This window comes from Daphnia pulex, chromosome 4 (assembly GCF_021134715.1).
Source record: "Daphnia pulex isolate KAP4 chromosome 4, ASM2113471v1".
NCBI lineage: Eukaryota > Metazoa > Arthropoda > Branchiopoda > Diplostraca > Daphniidae > Daphnia > Daphnia pulex.
Window position 1 is genome coordinate 6548407 of NC_060020.1, and position 19103 is coordinate 6567509.

General features: G+C 43.8%; 1 protein-coding gene across 2 annotated transcripts in view; it reads right to left on the reverse strand.

Moving 5' to 3' along the window:
* The window catches only part of LOC124192847 (protein slit-like), a 68431-nt gene that overhangs the window by 33495 nt on the left and 15833 nt on the right, over positions 1-19103 (reverse strand). For both annotated transcript variants that reach the window (XM_046586341.1, XM_046586340.1), the window contains 2 exons: positions 13730-13801; positions 9486-9557 (listed from right to left, as the gene is read on the reverse strand). In XM_046586341.1, coding sequence (XP_046442297.1) covers positions 9486-9557; positions 13730-13801 — 144 coding nt within the window. The remainder of the gene's footprint in view (positions 1-9485; positions 9558-13729; positions 13802-19103) is intronic.

Genomic DNA, 19103 nt, shown 5'->3' on the forward strand with positions numbered 1-19103 from the left:
GTCATACAGACCTAACGATCGTGAGTCTCCCCCCGCGGAAAAAAAGAAGAAAAAGAAAAACGAGCCAAGGCATTCACCACGGGCATTCAAACAGGGGAAACACACACACACATCAGCCGCAAAAGCGTACACACAGACACAGACACAACAGTGGAAGGTTATTTAGAGTCCGACCGTTTAACGCAGTCTAAATAAAATGGGTGGGAAATGGGGTAGAAGGAGGAGGAAAAAACCCTATCCATCCATCCGTCCGTGTGTGCGTCCACACACTGCACACACATAGTCTGCCAACATCAATAGGTGGTAGTAGTAGTAGCAGAAGTAGTGGTAGTAATAGAAGAGTCACAAGTTCCTCACAAAAGGATGGAACACACACGTAGGGGTGGAAATTCCAAATATAGGGCCCCCCGAAAGGCGAAAGTCAATGATGTATAGACTAGAGGGGGAAAATACAATTTGCGCCGTCTTATTTAGTTTTATTTTTTTCCTTTCAGTAAAGAAAAAAAAAAACACAACGACGATGAAAAATGTGTTTGAAAAAAGAAGCTTCGACTGCTTTCCTCTCTACACGAATAAATCCCAAAGTCTGGGGGAAATGAAATAGAGTACTGCTACCTTATACCAACGCCAACACGGAATAATCAATTCACGGATGAAGGATGACAGTTATACGGCAACCAAACACAGTAGTACGTTTTTCACCCGTTTCCCGCACGCTCCATTATCGTTGTGTTGGTGAAACAAGCCACTAAATCGCGCGAAAATCAACTCGCTACCATCGACTCAGTTACAAGCACAACGCCGGAGACAAGACAACAAGGGCGCGCAGTTCGCCAGACCAAACAAACAAACGAATAAATAAATAGAAAATAAAATAATAAAAATAAAAAAAAACTGCCGTGATTCTCATCTCTCGATCCGCCGGCGAGGAGGATAGACACGACCGCTTACGGGCGTGACGAAGGGGGTTTCCAGTGTCACCGGGGAAACGGGGGGGAACGAATAACAATAAATCACGGCGACGAAATTGAAAGAGAGATAGAAAGAAGAAGTCGAGGAACAAGTCAAGTGCCGATTGTCACGCAAAGGTGCAGTGATACGGGTAACGGTAACCCGTCTTTGTGTATAGATTGAAACATCAACATCAAAAACAAATCACGTCAACGGTATGGGAGCTGAGCTCCCGCTTGGCGGTTGCCGGAGAAACGGGAGGGAGAGATTGGCTTTGAAAAATCAGGGCCCGTCAACGACTCTCGCATACATACACTCATCTCGTTAATGCTGCTGCTGCCTCCTCGTTGACTGATTACAGACATCAAATAATGATAGCTTTTCACAATCCCGATTTTTGAGTTCTTATCCCGCGGGAGGTTTCCCTACAAACAACAACTCCCTGGAACAAGAAACCGAAAAAAAAAAAAAAAAAAAGATCGACTTGTGTTGCGGTGATGATGATGATTCGCCAGCCTGAACAACAACTAGAAATCACGCACTACCGTGTGTGTGTGTTCACTGGCAGCAGCTAGGCAATGCTTGGGCGCAATGGATAGATTCACCAAGGTCCAAGAACGCGTGCTCTAACTGCCGACCCCTCCAGATAAGAGAAACCGAAAAAACAACAACCAAAATATCCGAAGGAGGAAACTCATCCGAGGAGAGACCAAGGCCCATCAAAAGACGGCAAGAGAAATAAGAAGCTGGTTTCTTCTTCTTTTCGGCAAAAGAGTAATCTTTCCTCCTTTTCTTATTTCTTTTTCTTCATCTTTTTCTCCGTATAATTTACGAGCGCGCGGTCGTCTCGTCGCTGACGAGCAAAGCAAAACAAAAGGCCAAGAAGAAACAACAACAACAACAACAAAAATTGAAGAAGCAAAACAACATTCAACATTCTTTCTGTCCTGGAGGGCTAGACCGTAAGTCTTTTTCTTCTTCTTTCCATTCCCGTGTATTTTGTTGTGTTGTTGTTTGTGAGATCCTTGGCTTATTTTATTCCCCCCCCCCTCCTTTTCTTTCTCGTCTGGTCCGCTTATAATTTAATTTCTTTTTATCGCTGTCGAGGAGTTTTTAACACTTCTTTTTATGGAAACTGCGAGACGTATCCGACGCTCTTCTAGACAGACGTCTTGATGCAGGTGGTCTCTCGTCTCAATGACTACCTACACACACACACACACAGACAAACTGATCTGGAAATCTTGGTCGGATAAAAATATAAATAACACGCAAAGTGTTTCACGAAGAAGAAAAAAAAAAGAATAAAAATTTAAAAAGAAGACGCGAGGAGGGTGGTCGAAGAGTCGACTGTCAGGTTCGTGACAAAGAACAGCAGTTTCAGATCAGGAAGCTCGTCTCTCTTTTTTCTTTTTTCTTAGATGGGCTGCTATACCCTCGTCCTTTCGACAGAGGAAAGATATTTTTTTGACTTAACCAACCGTCCAGATGTTGATATTGTTATTGTTCTCTATTTATTTATTTATTTATTAAGTGATACGGTTAGGGAGATAACTCGACAGGGCTGGCTCCTCGCACGCGCGCTACTTCTTCCTTGTAAAAATGTGGATGTGTTGTTGTTCCATTTCCCGGTCCGTCCGTCCGAACCGGAGAAGGAGAAGAAGAAAAACGGCCGTAATTATAGAGCCATTGAGGATTTTGGTGGTTCACTTTTCTCTTCTTCAGCCCCTACACATCTCCCTTTCTCTCTACGTATAGTAGCTCAACTCATAAAGGAAGAAAATGGGAGAAAAGAAGAAGCGGATTGCATGACGCGGCTGGAATGTTTCACAGTTCTCATAGAAAGAGAAGAAGGAAAAAAAGAAAGAGATTAGATATAGAGGAAAGAAAAGAAAGAGACGGACGAAAAAGCACAGCCTATCGTTGAGGCTGATTGACGGAATAGCGCGGGGGAAATAAAAATGAAGAAAAAAAATAAGCGGGAGAGACGGCCAGCCTCAGGTGACGTTTCACGGTGAAAACTCGACATTTTCTACCACTCTCCGGTTCTGCTGCACTACAACTTAACAATGTTTCTACGACTTGAAATTCTGAGAGGAGTATCAAAGAGAGAGAGCGACCCATTCCAAAAATAAGAGATGGGATTAGAAGATGACGGACCGAATGTCAAGAAGGAGGAACGGATCGTCGTTTATCAACATATTAACGCTCCGACAGATATCCTACCAACACGGAAGAAAGCTTCGCGACGTTTACAGAAGAATTCCGTCAGGGGTTTCGCTCAAATAATAATAAAAAGATAAAAAATAAAAAAAACTAGAAAAAGAAGAAATATCCGAATGATGGAACGCCATCGAACACAAATTTCGGTTTGAAACTTTCTTCTTCTGGTTCTCCGATTATCAGTCGGTAGCGATCGGTGGAGAGGTGACAAGTCATCCGTCATCTTTATCTTGGGGGGGACGGCGGCGGCAGCAGCAACAGAGAAAGAGAGACGACCTTACGTTTCTCTCGTGCCGCTAGTGATGCAAAAAAACGAGTAGATGGGGGAGTCGAACGCGCGCGCGCACGCGGGATTTCGATCACGATCGTCTGGCAGCTTTGTAAAAAAAAAGCTGACAAAAAATGAAATAACCGACCGTACAACAGACAACGGAGATGGTAAATCTGAAGGTAATAAAACAACAGCGAGTTCGGTAGACGTGTACGAAAATATATTTTTTTGTTCAGAGATGGACAGAAACGATAAAAGAAACCAAAAAGAAACAAAAAAGGGGGAAATTATTAGGTATAGGTACGGCATCTGCTTGTGAATGCTTGTGAATGAGGCTGTACTACTATTTCAAAGGAAGAAGAATAAGCAAGGTCTCAAAGTGTTGTTGGCCGTGTAAGAAAAAAGAAAGAAGGTGAATCGCTATGATCTTTGGCGCAGCGATTAACACGTTGCTAATGGAGCGTATCTAATTGTAAAGCGAGTCGATTTACAAGGTTTCCAGGTCATTCGGTTCAATCCCCCCTTTGCTCTCTTTTGAACACCTTCTGGGAGGGAGAGTTAAAAGAGTCCAATACTACCCAATTGCTGAAAATGAACGGGAACGAAATGTCAGAGGGAAGTATACCTGGGCTGGCTGTTGTGTAACTAAATAATGTCCAACCAATTATATGACATGACACAAAAGTCCATTCATTCCTCGTTGTTGTTAGTGGCTTCGTTTGTTTGTTTCGGTCATTTTAATTGGAAATTTCAAACGAAAGAAAAAAAAAAAAAAGAAAAAGAAAAGCGATCTCAAAAAACGAAATGTTCAATAAAGAAAAAGAATGAAAAAAGAGGCCAACGACTGTTAACAACCGAGTCGAGATGCCGTGTTCATTTATATTTATTTATTTATTATTATCATCATTTCTTTTTTTTTTTTTCTTTTTCTTCTTATTCTTCTGCGCTGCCTCACCTTTTTAATTTGTGAAGTGTAGCCGCCAGGAAACAAAAAGAAGAAGAAGAAGAAAAAAAAAGAAAAAAGAAACGAAATGAACAAGTGGAAGCGTCGCTATTCAATAGAAACGAGTAATATACTAGGTAGTAGTAACACGTGCAAAAGTGGGCGGTGCCATGTCTCGTTCATTACAGAGCGAACGAGGCGAAGCCAGAAACACAAATAAACACGCTGGCCGGGGCACCTTACAGCACAGCACTGCTGCCGTGCCCAAGACAATACACAAGCCATCCATTCCGTTTCGTTTGGTTCCGAAGAGTTTTTTCGACCTCTTGTTTCGACTCTGTTGCACGGCCGGCCGAGTCGCTCACGGCCAAACCTGGGCACTTGTTTTTCAACTCTTCTTTCTTTCTTTCTTTTTTTATTCTTCTGGGCAACTGAGTAACAACCGAGAGCAGCCAGCAAAACACAAGGTGTTTTCAAGCCTCGACACCTTGACGATTCGGTGTAGCAGGTTTGTCCCGCCAGTGCCGCCGCCGCCGCCGCCGCCACCACAGCCCGAAATAAGTTTCGGTCGACGACGAGGAAAATGACGGAGAGAAAATAATAAAAACAAGCCCTACATTTGAGACAAAACAACAAAGTGCAAACACCTCCGGGCAACTGATCTAATTGAGCTCGGCCCTGGCGACGGCGACAACAGGAAAACCAAAAAAAGAAGAATGATATCGTAAAAAACAACAGCAACAACAACAACAAAAGCTACAAATAATCTTAAAAAAAAAAAAAAAAAAGAGAGAGAGAAAAAAGGAAACGACAACAAGAAATAATACATCTTTCCCGTATTATTTTATTTTTTTTTTGTTTCTTTCTTTCTCCCCCCTTCGAGCTGACAAGGGGGCCGACCGCATTCGTGCACTCCCAACAATAGTCACGAGGAGCTCTTCTTTTCCGTGGGAGGACGGAGTCTCTTCTTCTTTTTTTTTTTTTTTTTACAATATTCCCAATCTCTGAAATATCTCTGACTACATTCCAATCTGTCGTTATTTTTTTTTTGTTAAGTTTCCTTTGATAAATTGATTGAATCCAATATTAAAACAAAACAAAAAAAAAAAAAAAGAATCTAAGACACAAGACAAAAATTCCCGTGTTAGGGTTATGGGCCAATCGTGTGTCCCAGCTTCATCATCATCAGGACTTTTTGAATTTTGAAATCAGTTGAATCGCTTATTATTATTGCCATTGGAATCTTTCCCATCAAACAGGAAAATCTTTTCCCGTTCTCTTTCTTTAACTTGGCTCGTAATCTTTTTTTCTACTTCTTCTTCTTCTTTTTCTTTTTTCCTTATCCCATCCCACACTCACAGGGGTAGACGACAAGACTGTCAAGTCGGTCGTGAGATGCCCAAGGGCTGCGACCGCAAGACGACTCGACTCGGGAGTTCGTGTCGGTTGTAAGTGTAAAACCAAACAGGTGCTGAGAGCCAAACTCTTGGCATTTTCCCTCTTGCCCCCTCACGACAAATACAGAAAAAAAACTGATTTTGTTATTTCGACTTTACTCGACTTCCCTTTTTTATTTCATGTCGTGTAACTTTTCCTTTCTCCCAACCAGCAAAGAAGATCGCCTTGCATATAATTCAATCCAATTAGAGTCTTCATTCCTTGAAATGTACGACCCAAAGGTAAAGCCCCCTTTGCGCATAACTCGCTCAAGTGTCTTCCCAGGCCCAACGCAAACACAAAAAAATGCCAACCAGAAAAAATAAAAATAAAAATACTTTCAGCTGTTATGTTTTCCCACTTTTTGAATTTTTCAAGCCAGGTGCGGGAGACAGCCGAGAAAACGGACAGTGGATTCACCACCACCACTGCATAGATTTTACTTTTTTATTTTTCCCCTTTAAACGTACACGTTTACATCGCGACTCAATTAGACGGCATTGAGAGAATAAAAAAGAAGCGTGATTTCTTCTCGACCTCGACGAAAAGAGAGATTGCCTCGTAATCGTAAATTCAACAGTGTGCGCTTATGTAAACTACACGTAACTTTTTTCTTCTCTTTTTGGATTTTGTTTGATTATTACTCAAACCAAAGATATCCATCCATCGCAAGGTCCCCTTATGCACCTATCTGGCAGAGATAACAAAAGACCCATATTGCACCCCATGGGGTAGAAGAGAGAAAAAAAGAAAAAAGGTGAGAGAGCTGCACCTCGGTACATCTTGCCCGCTTGCCTTTTTTCTTTTTTCTTTCCCTATCTGTCTGTTGTCTATTTTCTCTTTCTACAAGCAATCCTGCGTACATATACGAGAATACAAGTCACACGTCCGGACAGTTACCGAGTGTGACATAGCGCCTGATGGCGTGACGCACGCCATCAAGACATTTGCATACTGTAGCTGGCACTAAAAAAAAACCCTCCGTACCGAGAGCACTCCGTACAGCGGGGGCAACACACACACACACACTTTGATGCGTACGTAAACTGTGTGTTGTTGCTGTCGTTGTTGTATACGGGGCGGGCGCCCATTCTTTTCGTTTGCATGCGTCGCTTTCGAAGGACGAAATCAAAATGGTTGAGACGTCAAGAGATTGGGGAGACATATCCAAGAAAGAAAATAAAAAAATAAGGAAGGGAAAAGAGGGCCGGAGTCGAGTAGGAGAGAGCCTTGGTCCCGAGATTGGGCTTTGATGTTATATACTGAGAGGCTGACGCAAGCTTCACGGCTCCGGCTTGTTTACCCAAATATATATTCATCTCGACCCGGAGAATATTTACGGATATTACCAAAAAGGGGTGCAATACACATGGGACGTACACAAATATAAATAGAGAGAGAGAAGCGACTAAACTTTTCTTTTTCTTCTCGAGACTGTTGACTGACTGAAGAGGGCTAGAAAGGTTGCCAGCGTGATCTGTCCGTCAACGCAGGCAATGGGCGGCCAAGAAAAGAAGAAAAAAGTAAAAGGTTCCCCCCAGTCAATCAATGCAATCACGCCGTCATTAACGGGCCTGCCTTTTCTTCCCTGAAATGAAAACAAAATTCGTTTCTTTCCCCCCTTTTTGTTTGTCTCTTGTTCACACAATCGACGCGTCAAATTGTCAAAAAACGTGAGGAGGTCGGCCCACTACTACTGTTTTGGTTTTCACCCGATCGTCTCTGCTGTCGCTCTGGCTGACTGGCTGGATTGAATTATGAGTGGATTGAGAGACCGCCTCCATTAACGCCTCCATTAGGAAGTTAAGGAACAAGTTTAGACCGTTTTCGTCATCATTAAAAAAGTGAGAACGGCCGAGCGCGGGGTGGGCGCGCTGTTGTGATGGCGATTTGGTGTTTGCCGTGGGTTTGCCGATGTCGAAAAAGGAGAATGGACCAGGAGGGCGCCGCTATAGACAGACAGATTGGAATCGCTGTCGGACCGATTCATTCCGTCGCACGCCATCGACCACATCGAAAATGTCGACCATTCTCTCTACTCCAACTAGGCCCCCCTCTCATTTTCCTTTCAACTCGGATCGACTTTCTACCCCCAAATATCCATCCATCTCAGACAGCTAAAGACCTTTTGCCTATACTGGAGGCAAAAGGTCTTCGACAATCCGATAAAGCACACGGGCCGGAACGACAGAGCCAATGACGCCACCAAGACGGTCATCAGGCGGCCCACACACAAACAAAAGAGAAACGAAGGAAGAAAAAAAAATAAAGGCCCAGGAAGACAAAAACAAAAGAAAAACAAACAAAAAAAATAACAAAATAAAAAGTAGACGAAAAAGAACGAACGACTCCGAGCTTTTGGCGAGGGCATATAGTAAATCGTATACAGTAAGTTGGAACGAAATGTTTGTAGCGATTGAAATAGAATTTCCCGCATTTCCATTCCAATTCCGGGGGAGAAAAGAAAAAGAAAAAAAGAGCCGCAAACCAAAACACAATACACTACTGAAAGTAGTAGAAAAATAAGATAAGATGGAAAAGAAGCAACCAACGTTTCCCATCCCCCACTTCTCCTTCAAAGCTGCTTCCGTGTAATGTTTATGCAACTGTCTATCGATCGACTATTTCCTGGAATCTTCCAAGTTTTTTTTTTCGTCGGTAAGCCCCGGAATTGAATCCCCACATATTCCGTAAGAACATTGAACTTGAAAGATTTTCGCACATCCCATTTCGTAGTTATGTCTTATTGTTATTTTTTTTTTTCACTGTCGATTGTTTTCCACTATCGGGGCAGACAAAAAAAGTATAGACGGACGAGTTGTCGGGAGGAGAGAGAACGTGGGAGGGAATTTATTTGAATGTGTTTTGCGCTCTAGAAACTGTTAAAGGCGTAGGCCCCGCGAGAGAGAGAGCCTTTGAGTTGTACGTCGATCGTTCTTTAACGCCCCAGCAAAAAGAAGCAGGAGCAGCTGCGAGCGTGTCGAGTGGCGATATGCAAATCGCGTTATACACGCAACGACGGAAAAATAGGCTCTGGCAATCACCGACCGACTCAGCGCTCTCTCTCTCTCTCCCCTCTCTTTTCCATCTCACTATTAAACTCGACGGAATCGACATTTGTCATTGAGAAGAGCCGGACGGCAAACATTGACGCCGGCAACCTCTGGGGAGTTTTGAGACCAGTGAATAAAACGAGTATGGTGGGGGGCACATTCTAAAATATTATAATATAAAAAAAAAAAGGGAAATGAAGAGCCAAGAAAGAAACGATATCGCATAATAGTAGCCGGGCCCCCGGTTGATACCCAACGGGTTAGAGCTGGCCCGAGCAATCGGCGGGACAGATGTGGGGGGATATAAAACGGCGACGAAACGTCTTTCATCGTTGACAGTTTTGTTTAACTGGGATGACGGAAATACTTTGGAGGAGAGAGAGAGGGGGGGGGGGGGGTATTATGGCTACAATTGTGAAAGAGTTGGCGTGCGGAATAAGGGTGGAGCCGGTTTGGGGGGGAGGGGGAGTTGGGGGGGGGGGGTAGTAAACAACAACAACGATAATGCGACACGACAGAAAGTTTTTTTCTCTTCTAATAATGGCTTTATATGTGTAGTATAATAATATAAGTGAGACCATAGGAATAAATAGGATTGGAGACTTACAGTCGTTGGAGGTGGCCCAGCGTGGCGAAGACCAAGTCCGGGATGTACTGCAGCTGGTTGTTGCTCAAACGCCTGTGTGAGAGAGAGAGAGAGAGGGGAGGCAATAAATAACCAAATCAACGTAAGTATCAATAAAATTAATAATAAGCCATAAACGACGTCGCAGAAAATTTTACGTCACATTTCTCTCTTTAAGACTTTCGGGGAAAAGAAATTTCTTATTTTAAAGAAAAATAAAAGGGCTGTTATTGCGTCACCAGCGGGTGAACATGCACATCCATAATCGAGTTTTTGTTTCCTTTCCATTCGGACGTTCGGAGTTCCAGAGTCGCATTTTTCAGTTTTTTGTTTTGATTTTTTGGCGTCGTTCCCATTCGTTCGGGGTCATTAAAACGTGTGGCATTAGGCGAGAGAGAGAGAATGAGACTCGGAATAAAAACCGGTGGTACCCGAGAAGAAGGAAAAACAAGTCAAAATTTCAAGAAAAGAAAAAAAGAAGACCATGACGTTGAAAAAGAGAGAAAAGAGCAGCCACTTGAGGGTTATCTAAAGCCCTGCGCGCGGTGGCAATCCCAGAGACCTATTCGGGATTATGGTTCACTGTAACGACCGAACAGCTCGTGAAGGTCCATCACAATTGAGACGGTTCCCCTGGCCCCTTCCATACGTCTAGTGGTTTTAGTATAAAAGTCGTTAAAAGAAAAAAAAAATAGTCGGGAGAACTAAAAAAGAAAAAAATAATAAAATAAAAATACGTGTCGACCTTGGTCCAATCCCGTTTCTGCACTGACGTAACGACGTAATCGACCCTCTAGCTCCTTCCTTCGCCCGTCAATTTACTTACGACCAGACTATAGTTATTACGTTATTTCATCACACACAGCAGCAGCAGCATCCTCTACTAACTGGCGGGTACCGAAGAAAAAAGTTAAAATGGAAAATAAATCGAAGATGATTGGAGTGGAAAATCAAAGAGCCAGCGGGCGGGAATCCGAGAAGCTACACATATACCGTCTTTTGTACAAGTTCTTTTTTTTATAAATTATTTTTTATCGGACTAGTCAATAAATATAGACACGGTTCAAAGACTCGTTATAAGGGAGATATCTTGACTTTTGACTCCAGGGAGAGAAACCGGAAAAAAAAGTTAAATAAAGCAAACAATAAAAAAAAAAAAAAAAACAAGACAAGAAAAATAAGGTGTATACAGGCTGCGGATAGGGGATGGAACGCAGAGAAAAACGAGAAATGATAAAGCATAATTCTTTGTGTGTCTTGTTGATGTTTCTGCTGCTGCTGCTGCAGCTAGAGCCTTGTATAGCCAGACGAAATAAGAGCGACAGCAAAGAATAAGAAAGAAAAAGAAGAATGAATGAGATAATCCGGAGCGAAGTTCGTGATTTCAATCGACAGCCGGCGGCTATATGAACGCCCCTTTACACGCTGATTGACCCAGTCGAATCGTGAGCTTATAATCGGACGGCTACAACAGCGACAAGAGAGCGTCAGCAGTATAGTAGTAGTAATACCGACTGCTGCTCAGGCTACTATAGCCAAGAGGAAAGCGAAAGAGAATTTCCATCCCAAAAATTTCTTTTTTTTTTTCTCTTTCTCTTCCCCTTTGGAATAATCTAATTGAATCAGATCAAAAAAGGCTCGAATCAACTCCTCCCTTTTGTGTATACAAGTCAAAGGGGGAAAAAAGCCTCGGCTTGACTGCGCTAATCGCTCCGATCGAGGCTCAATTGTCACGGTCCCAAAAAGGACATCCGGGCTCAAACACCCAATTCCCTCCTATTTTGTTTTGTTTTTTTGTTTTTTTTTCAAAACGAAAAAATAAATAAATAACCAACTAACTAAATAAATAAACAAATAAAAGAAAAGAGAGCTGAGGCGGAAGACGAATAGAAATACTTATATCGACGCCTGCGGGAAATGTATATTATACAACGGCGACTGGGGCCAAACGAGCTCGTGACTATTCGACGATGTCAAGTCGGGACCGGGAAAACCTTGTGGACTACGTGGTGCTGCTCTGTTGTTGTACTTGGCAATGTACCTCAAACGGCAAGCAAAAGGAGAGGAAGAAGACCAACCGACCGACTGACTAACCCAAAGGCAAAAAAGAAAAAAACAATTTCTCCTAAATCTTTTCTGGCTGCAATTCAACAGAGAGAACAACAAAAAGGTGCGGAAAAGGAATGCGCAAAAACGCAGGGGACCCGACGACGACGATGACGTCCGCCGAGGCACGAGGGGTCGTTGAAGAAGTGTCTGAAACCAAACGTCACCGAGGCGATAAAAAGAGCGATGGAGAAATAACCAGCTAAGGGAAAGTAAGTATAGCTCCCGAAAGATATATTAAGAGGCCGACCGCAGGAGAACTTGCGCGCCCCAGCACACAATATCTACATGTGTATAATAGCGTAGCGCTGTATGTGTATACCCCAGTGTGAAATCTAATCAATTTTGTTACAATTCCACCCCCGCCCAACAACTGACAAGCAGAGCCAAAGGGGGGCCGACAATTTCTATTTTTGATTCAATCTTCTTTGAAGAATAAGAATAAGATTTTTTGAAATTTCTATTTTTCATGCCCATTTCTCTCATTTTCATTTGCATCCAGCCATATCCACGGTGTGCGAGTGTGTGTATCTGAAAAGAAAAACATTTTCCGGCCTTTCATTCAAAATGTTTTTTTCTGGCTTGCTCCTAACTCTCTGTTTCTCTGCCATGTGAAAAGAATGAGAACAAGTCGAGCTGGATTTTTGATGGATCATCCATCACTGGCCTTGGCCAAGCTCAACCCAAAAAGAAATGAAACGAAATGTAAAATGATAAAATAAAGAGAGAAGAGAGGCGCGCGCTCTCACAACGAGGACAAATCAGGTGTCTGCGAACGAGATAATAAACGACGTCCCGAGTCACGGATGAAGGATTGACTCTTGATGGAGTTGGGAGAGCCCCTCTCGTCTACATCTGTCACTTGCTGTTGGGTTTTCGTTTGTGCTCTCGATTGACCCTCGCGTGCTGCCACGACTCTGGGCCACATCTTTTGCTCTTCCCTTGTATAGAAAAGTCGGTTGAAAGGAATACCAAAAGGAAGAAAGAAGAAAAAAAAAAGGCAAGGCAACTAACATTCACTACACACGACTATAAGATCAGATCAAATGATTTTCCGAATCCCCCCAAAAACCGGCCCGTCTCCTTGGCCCGGCAGGATATTTTTTTCGCGCACAAAGAAAAACAGCGCTGGACCATTTACACACAGCACAACTCATCTGATAGGAGGGAGGATTTAAGAGCCACCGCTGCTGCTGCCGCCGCCACCGCTATTGCCGACGCCCTTCGATCAAAATCACTCTGGGAGAAAACGTTAAAAACGTATGAGCCAGACAGATAGATCCTCTGGGTTCGCTCTCTCCCAACCGTCAACCGTCATCTTGTGCGCACACAAAAGCTATACAGGACCGTCCATTCATTTCCCTCTCCAGCTTTTTTTTTTATTTTACGATCGCGGGAGAGAGCGGGAGAGCGCACCGAGGGGTGCAATAACTAATTAAAATGTTAATCAAGATTATAGACGCCCTACACGACAGTCGAGGGTGGTTCATGCTGTTTTTGCTGAATAGACCGACAACTAGATCGAACTAAATCTACTACACACTGCGCCAACGATGGTCCCAATATTCCAATTCTCCAATGTAAGGCGACCTCGTCCGTCCATCCCGCAGGCCGCTGGTCTCACACACACACACACTCAATTCATTGCCTACACACCAAACTCAATTGTCTAAAAAGCCCCATGCGAGAATTTTAATTGATCCTATCTTTCTCATTCTTTCTCTTTTTTTTTTGTGCTGATTCACCACGACTACGGGCGATGAAAGACGTAAAAAAAAGAAAAGAAAATGCTATTGCTTTCAACGACTTTTTTTTTCATAAACACATCACCTGATCAGCCCCCCAACGGAGAGGAAAGAGAAGACATACTATATAGACACGTATTGAATAGATGCTCTTATGTCTTCTTACCCTACACGCCCAGTCAGCGCATTTGGCGGGTATATATAACAACTAATAACTGGTAGTAAGCAAGGTAACTATTGGGATAGGAGCGAAGCGAGAGATAACGTCACCGGATAAAAATAAACCCTTTCTCGGCCCACCGGCGGCAGTCTCGACAACACGACGTAATACAATAGAACATGGAAGAGAGAAGCTTCTTGGCGATAGATACTTACAGGATTCGTAGATTGGCGAAGCCCTCGAAATCTGAACTCAGCAAACTGGTCAAGTTGTTGCCTTCCAAATTTCTGCAATAAATCAAGAGAAAAAATAAAGATATAGATATATTTTTTTAGAATAACAATCAAAATGTCCGCCACGGTACTAAACTCGCAGGTCGACAATGAAATATAAAATACAGAAAGAAAACACACAGAGAGTGAGTGGGGTAATAGATAAGAAATTTGGCCGTCTGAAGAGTCTAAATTCAATTTCTGGAAAGTGGACACGTTTCTCTTCGTAAAAAACTACCCTCATCTATATACATATAAAAAAAGGCCGAGTGATGGTCAAGAGGTTCTTTGTCGACAAAATCCGGCCGTATAACAGACACAAGAGATGTCCCGTTTCTCCTCGAGAGAGAGAGATAGTAGCAACGTGGTGGACCCAACCGATGTGTCGGGACGTGGTGGTGGTGGTGGTGGTGGCAACAAACAGAGAGAAATAGAAAGAGAGAGACATAAGAGCTTTTTAGCTAAGTGCATGTGTAAAAAGGTTGTTGTATTGGTGTGTACTGTCTGCTGCCACCCAACCGACAAGACCACCGCCACCACCAGAGAAGGAGCCCAGACGACGACAATATCATCACCACACCGTGGAAATGCCCCGGTGTCTTCCTCCTTCGTTTGCCTTTCCCCGAAGCGCAACGGCAATCGACATCCTCTTCTACACCAAAGTCGAAAACGAAAAAACCACCACCACCAACAGCCACTAGACGCAATTCAACAACGCCAAGCTCCCACCGGCGTGTGATTGCCGGGACCCCAGAGCCCTAAGTCCGTTCATGGAGTCGTTTGACGTTGTTATTCATTTTTCCATTTCTCCAATATATTGAGAAATCAACACAAAGAGAAAATCTCCGCAGTCTTTTTCGAGTTTGAGTTGATAGTTTCTCCTTCTCCCAAGTTGTATAATTTGAGAGAGTGTCGTAAAAATGTACACTCGACTAGCAAGTGACGTTTCCCGATCAGACCAGCTAAAAGCAGACAGAATCTCCCCACCCTCCTCTACTTCAAACTCCTCCCTTTTCTCTTCTCAGTCTTTTGTTGGTTTACCAGCTCCGACTAATGGATTTTACTAGGATTTTTTTCCTCTCTACATGTAGAGAGAGAGAGAAAAAAAAAAGAAAACCACCAAGCGCGCGCGCTCGGTTTCGCCCGTCCGCGTCCTCACTCCCGCCCGCGTCCCTCCTCGGCGGCTGATGAGGTCCTCCACACAAGAGGGAGGGGGGGGGAGTGGGGAAAAGAAGCACTGGATGTGTTGCTGGCCGTCGTCGTCGTGTAACCGCCCTGCCAACTCCACGCGCGGAGCAGCAGCACAGCACAGCATACATACTATATCCTATGCTATACACCCTCTGTTTTTCAATCAATCAAGAGTGGCTTTTCTTGTTCAATCGTGTTTTTGGCTCCTCGACCAATTAAATCATTTGATAGGGCGCGGGTGCGGTCGATCGAAACACGATCCGACCGGCCATCGCTGATGAATCCAGCCCGTCAGATTGTGTGTCCTCGCTCACCCCACAGACCGTCCCTCCACTTTACTATTTACTACGCAGTTGTCCATTGTTTTTACACGACGATCGATCTCGACGGAAACAAAAAAAAAACACAAATAAAAAAAGAGGACCGGGACCGCCAAACCCGAAATCCGCCCGCAGCACGGCGGGTGTTTTTCCGTTGCATTTGGCGTCGCCCTCCACTTTGGTTCAATGAAGGCGATCGTCGTCACTCAAGCGACAACACACACACACACACGGTCATTCAAACGAGTCAAATCAACAAAATTTCAACAAGGAAAAAGGCCATCAGTTCGACACCACCACAGTTCGTGACACTTAAAAAAAAAAAGGCCGCAGTTCAGATCACACAAAATGGAACGATGTCTTATACTGGGCGGGGAAGGGAGGAAGGAAAAATATTGAATTCTCCAAATCGTAAAACCAGTCGCTAGTCGGTCACGTCAAAGAAAATAAGCCAACTGTAAAATTGAGCTAAACAAGAGCGAAATTCGGACCGATGAATGACAGGGTTACTCATGGCTGTTATCCGACAGTTGAATCCTAGTAGCCTCATTGACTTTGATTTTTTTTTTTTCTTGTTTAAGGCCGTCCGCCGGAGACTAATGGATCGATCGGGGCCAACGTTAATTTCCCTTTTTTTTTTCTTCTTTTTTTTGGGCTTCTCCATTCAATAACACATTACGGCCATAGTAGGCCGACGCCGTTCCCGAGGGGGGGATTGGGGGGAATCATTTTGTCGGGAGTCGGTGATTTTTCGAATATTTCCTTCAAGTGGCTGCTGCCGGGCAAAGATGGATGGATACAAGAGATAAATAAGAAGAAGGAGAATATTTTTTTTCCTTCATTTCGTTGTTTTAGCTTATAGGAAGCAATCACTTAAGAGAGAGAAAAGAAGAGAAGATGTCGAACAAAACAGAGATAGAGCGGACACGTATATATATATGTGTGTAAAGTTTGAGGATGATTTTGGAGACGGGCAAAGACTTTTAGGTCCGTCTCGACTTTCCCAGTGGCGGGGGGAAGTAATCTGTCGCGACGTAGGGACGCGCCATCGTGTTTTCCCTATACAATATGCGTATACAGTATACAAGCGCGTTCCTCTTAAAGTCTCTTTTTAGATCCATCGGATGAATTCCTCTGCGGCAGAGGAGGGGGGTCAGTCAACAACGGAACGAGACAAATTTTTACCCATCTCTCCATGGGCTGATGACTTTTTTCTTTTTCTTTTTGTTCTTTCTTTTTTAGCTTTCAATCGCTTGAGCGTCTTTGGTTTCAAACAGTTCATCATCCTTCCATTTGACTCGAGTCCACGGGCCATTTCGGAATCGGAAATTCCGATCACATCTTTCATAAAGAGCAGCCCCACACTCTCCACAATATGGAATACAATTACAAGCACAGAGTCCCCTGTGAGCCTTTCAAGTCTCAAAAGCCAATCATCTGTGGATAAGCGACCGAAATGGAAGGAATTTAACGGCTGTGATTGAAGCGGACGACATGGGCCGAGGGGGAAGAAAAAAATAAATTCGTTGAACAATGAAAGGAAAAGACGGAAAAGAAAGAAGGTCTTTTAAGAAAGATGACAAGAGCCACAAGAGGAAATCATCTGGGAGAAGGAGAACGAGTGGCCGATTATTTCATTGACGGCCTCGCCCCTCTATCTATCTCTCTCTTAGGTCTTAGAGTCTCCCATTTTCCTCTCTGATATTGTTCCTCATTTCTCTCGCGGGACTAGCGAGGGACTAGTGTCAAGTTTGAGACCTCGACTCCTCCTACCCCACTCTCCCAACATGCTTTCAATCTAATGTAGAAAGCATCCGCGTTTGTAAAGGAGAAGCAGCCAAAAAAACGGCAGCCAGCAGCAACCGGGAAGATAGAGTCAGTCAAGTCAAGTCTCTCTCTCTCTACTTGCCATCTTCTATCCAGAACTTCTTTCCTTTTTGGATCATGACAACGACAACAAGCAGCGTGTTGAAAACGATTTCCGTCCAGCCCCTTTTCATCCGAATAGATTGCAGGAAAGGCACAAGAAGGAGAGTAAATACAAATAAAAATAGGTCGCGGGAATAGAGATGAGTGCATGGCCCGCCTCGACTGCTGGGCCGCAATGGCTTCATCCTGTTTCCAGCTCAAACGAAACGAGGCCCTTTCGACCTACACACAGACAATAAACGCTTCGTTCCAGCAGCTTCTCTTTGCCCACTGACAATTTCCATTCTCCGCCAAGGGAAAAAGACAAGGCCCTTATCACGAACTAGCTCCCATCCATTTTCACGATCGAGTTGACTGACTGTGTCTTGTCGGTAATTTTGATTTAACTCTCGTTCCGCCGGCAAGAGCTATGCACGTTCTCGTCGTGTTCTCGGAAAGAAAAGATTCGACAGAAAGAATAACGACAAGAACAGGAGAGACAATCTATCAGTGAGCCCAAGTGGGTCACGGAGGACGAAACCATCGTTTATTTGTCTGCGAAACATGAAAGACGAAAATTCCGCCGATAGTCTATTAAGGGAACGACGGCAGAGCGCAGAGCCTCCGATATCATTAAGAAAGAAATCGTGTGTTTAGGTATTAGGTGGTGGTGCAAATACAGTCGAGTCTGAAAGAACACAGCGACACTTTGCCACTCGTTGCCACATTCCGGCCGTAAGCCAATAAGACATCGCATCGCTTACGACACCGCCAGACGCTGGAATGTCCAAACCCCACCAACCCCCTTCCTTTTGTTGCCCCCTTGTCGTCACCTTGCCGCAACCGACATAATCCATCGACACAGATAGAATGTCACGAACCGTTTCCTTCTCCTTTTCTTGTTGTTGTTGTTGCCTTGATCGATTACAATGACACCTGACCAAAGCGACAATGCCAGCAGTCTACTACCGTGGAGATCTGACGACCAACGAATCAGGTCTCTATTCACTTTCCAGCGCATTGAAAGAATGAAACGAATAAAAAGAAAGAAAAAAAGAGAAAAAGTTTTGTATTCAATGATGGATACGATCTGGCCGGCCGACAGCTGTTTGAATGACGGATCTAATCAAGACAGATTGTGCGAGGCATCAAGTTCATGTTCTTTTTCTGATTTCTTTCGCGCTGGCATTCGACCAGCAGCGCCGCAGCAGAAAAGAGACACACACACACACACACGCACGCACATCTAAGAGATTAGAGCAACACAAAGCCCCAGTCGATGCATTCAAAGATCATAAAAAGTCTTTTTCGCAGCTGAGCGACGAAGAAAAGGAAAACGATTGCACGCACTCACGCGGCTTCGAGTGTGTATAGATAGAAAGAGAGAGAGAGAGAGAGAGAGTCATTACGTGATGGGATACGTATCGAGATAACCCATTATCTTGTTCGCCAAGAAAAATGCACATTATCTTTCAGCAATAAATAGTATTCCTTTTTTTCTAAAAAGAAAAGGAGATAAGTTATTGCACACATTTCCTAGTGTTTTCTGCTGTCCAAATCCATTTTGGGCTTATGACAAATGGGTGATGTCCCGCAGTGAAATTTTCTGCCTTTTCGGGTTTTGACATTCGCTTCCTTTTGGCTCGACCCTTCTCCTTTTCTTTTTAACTTCGCCCTTTTTCTTCTTTTTGAATGGCTAAATTGTGTTACACCTTCCATCCATTTTCTTGTTGGATCCGTATATATACCGATTCATTTCCCTTCCCCCCCTGCGTTTAGACAAAATCAAAATGGGACAACCTCAGTCATCCCAGGTGCACCGGTGATTCAGGCAACCGACTACGTGCCCTCCATACAAGGAGCTTAAAAGTTGACATTGTAAAATTAGTCAGGGACCA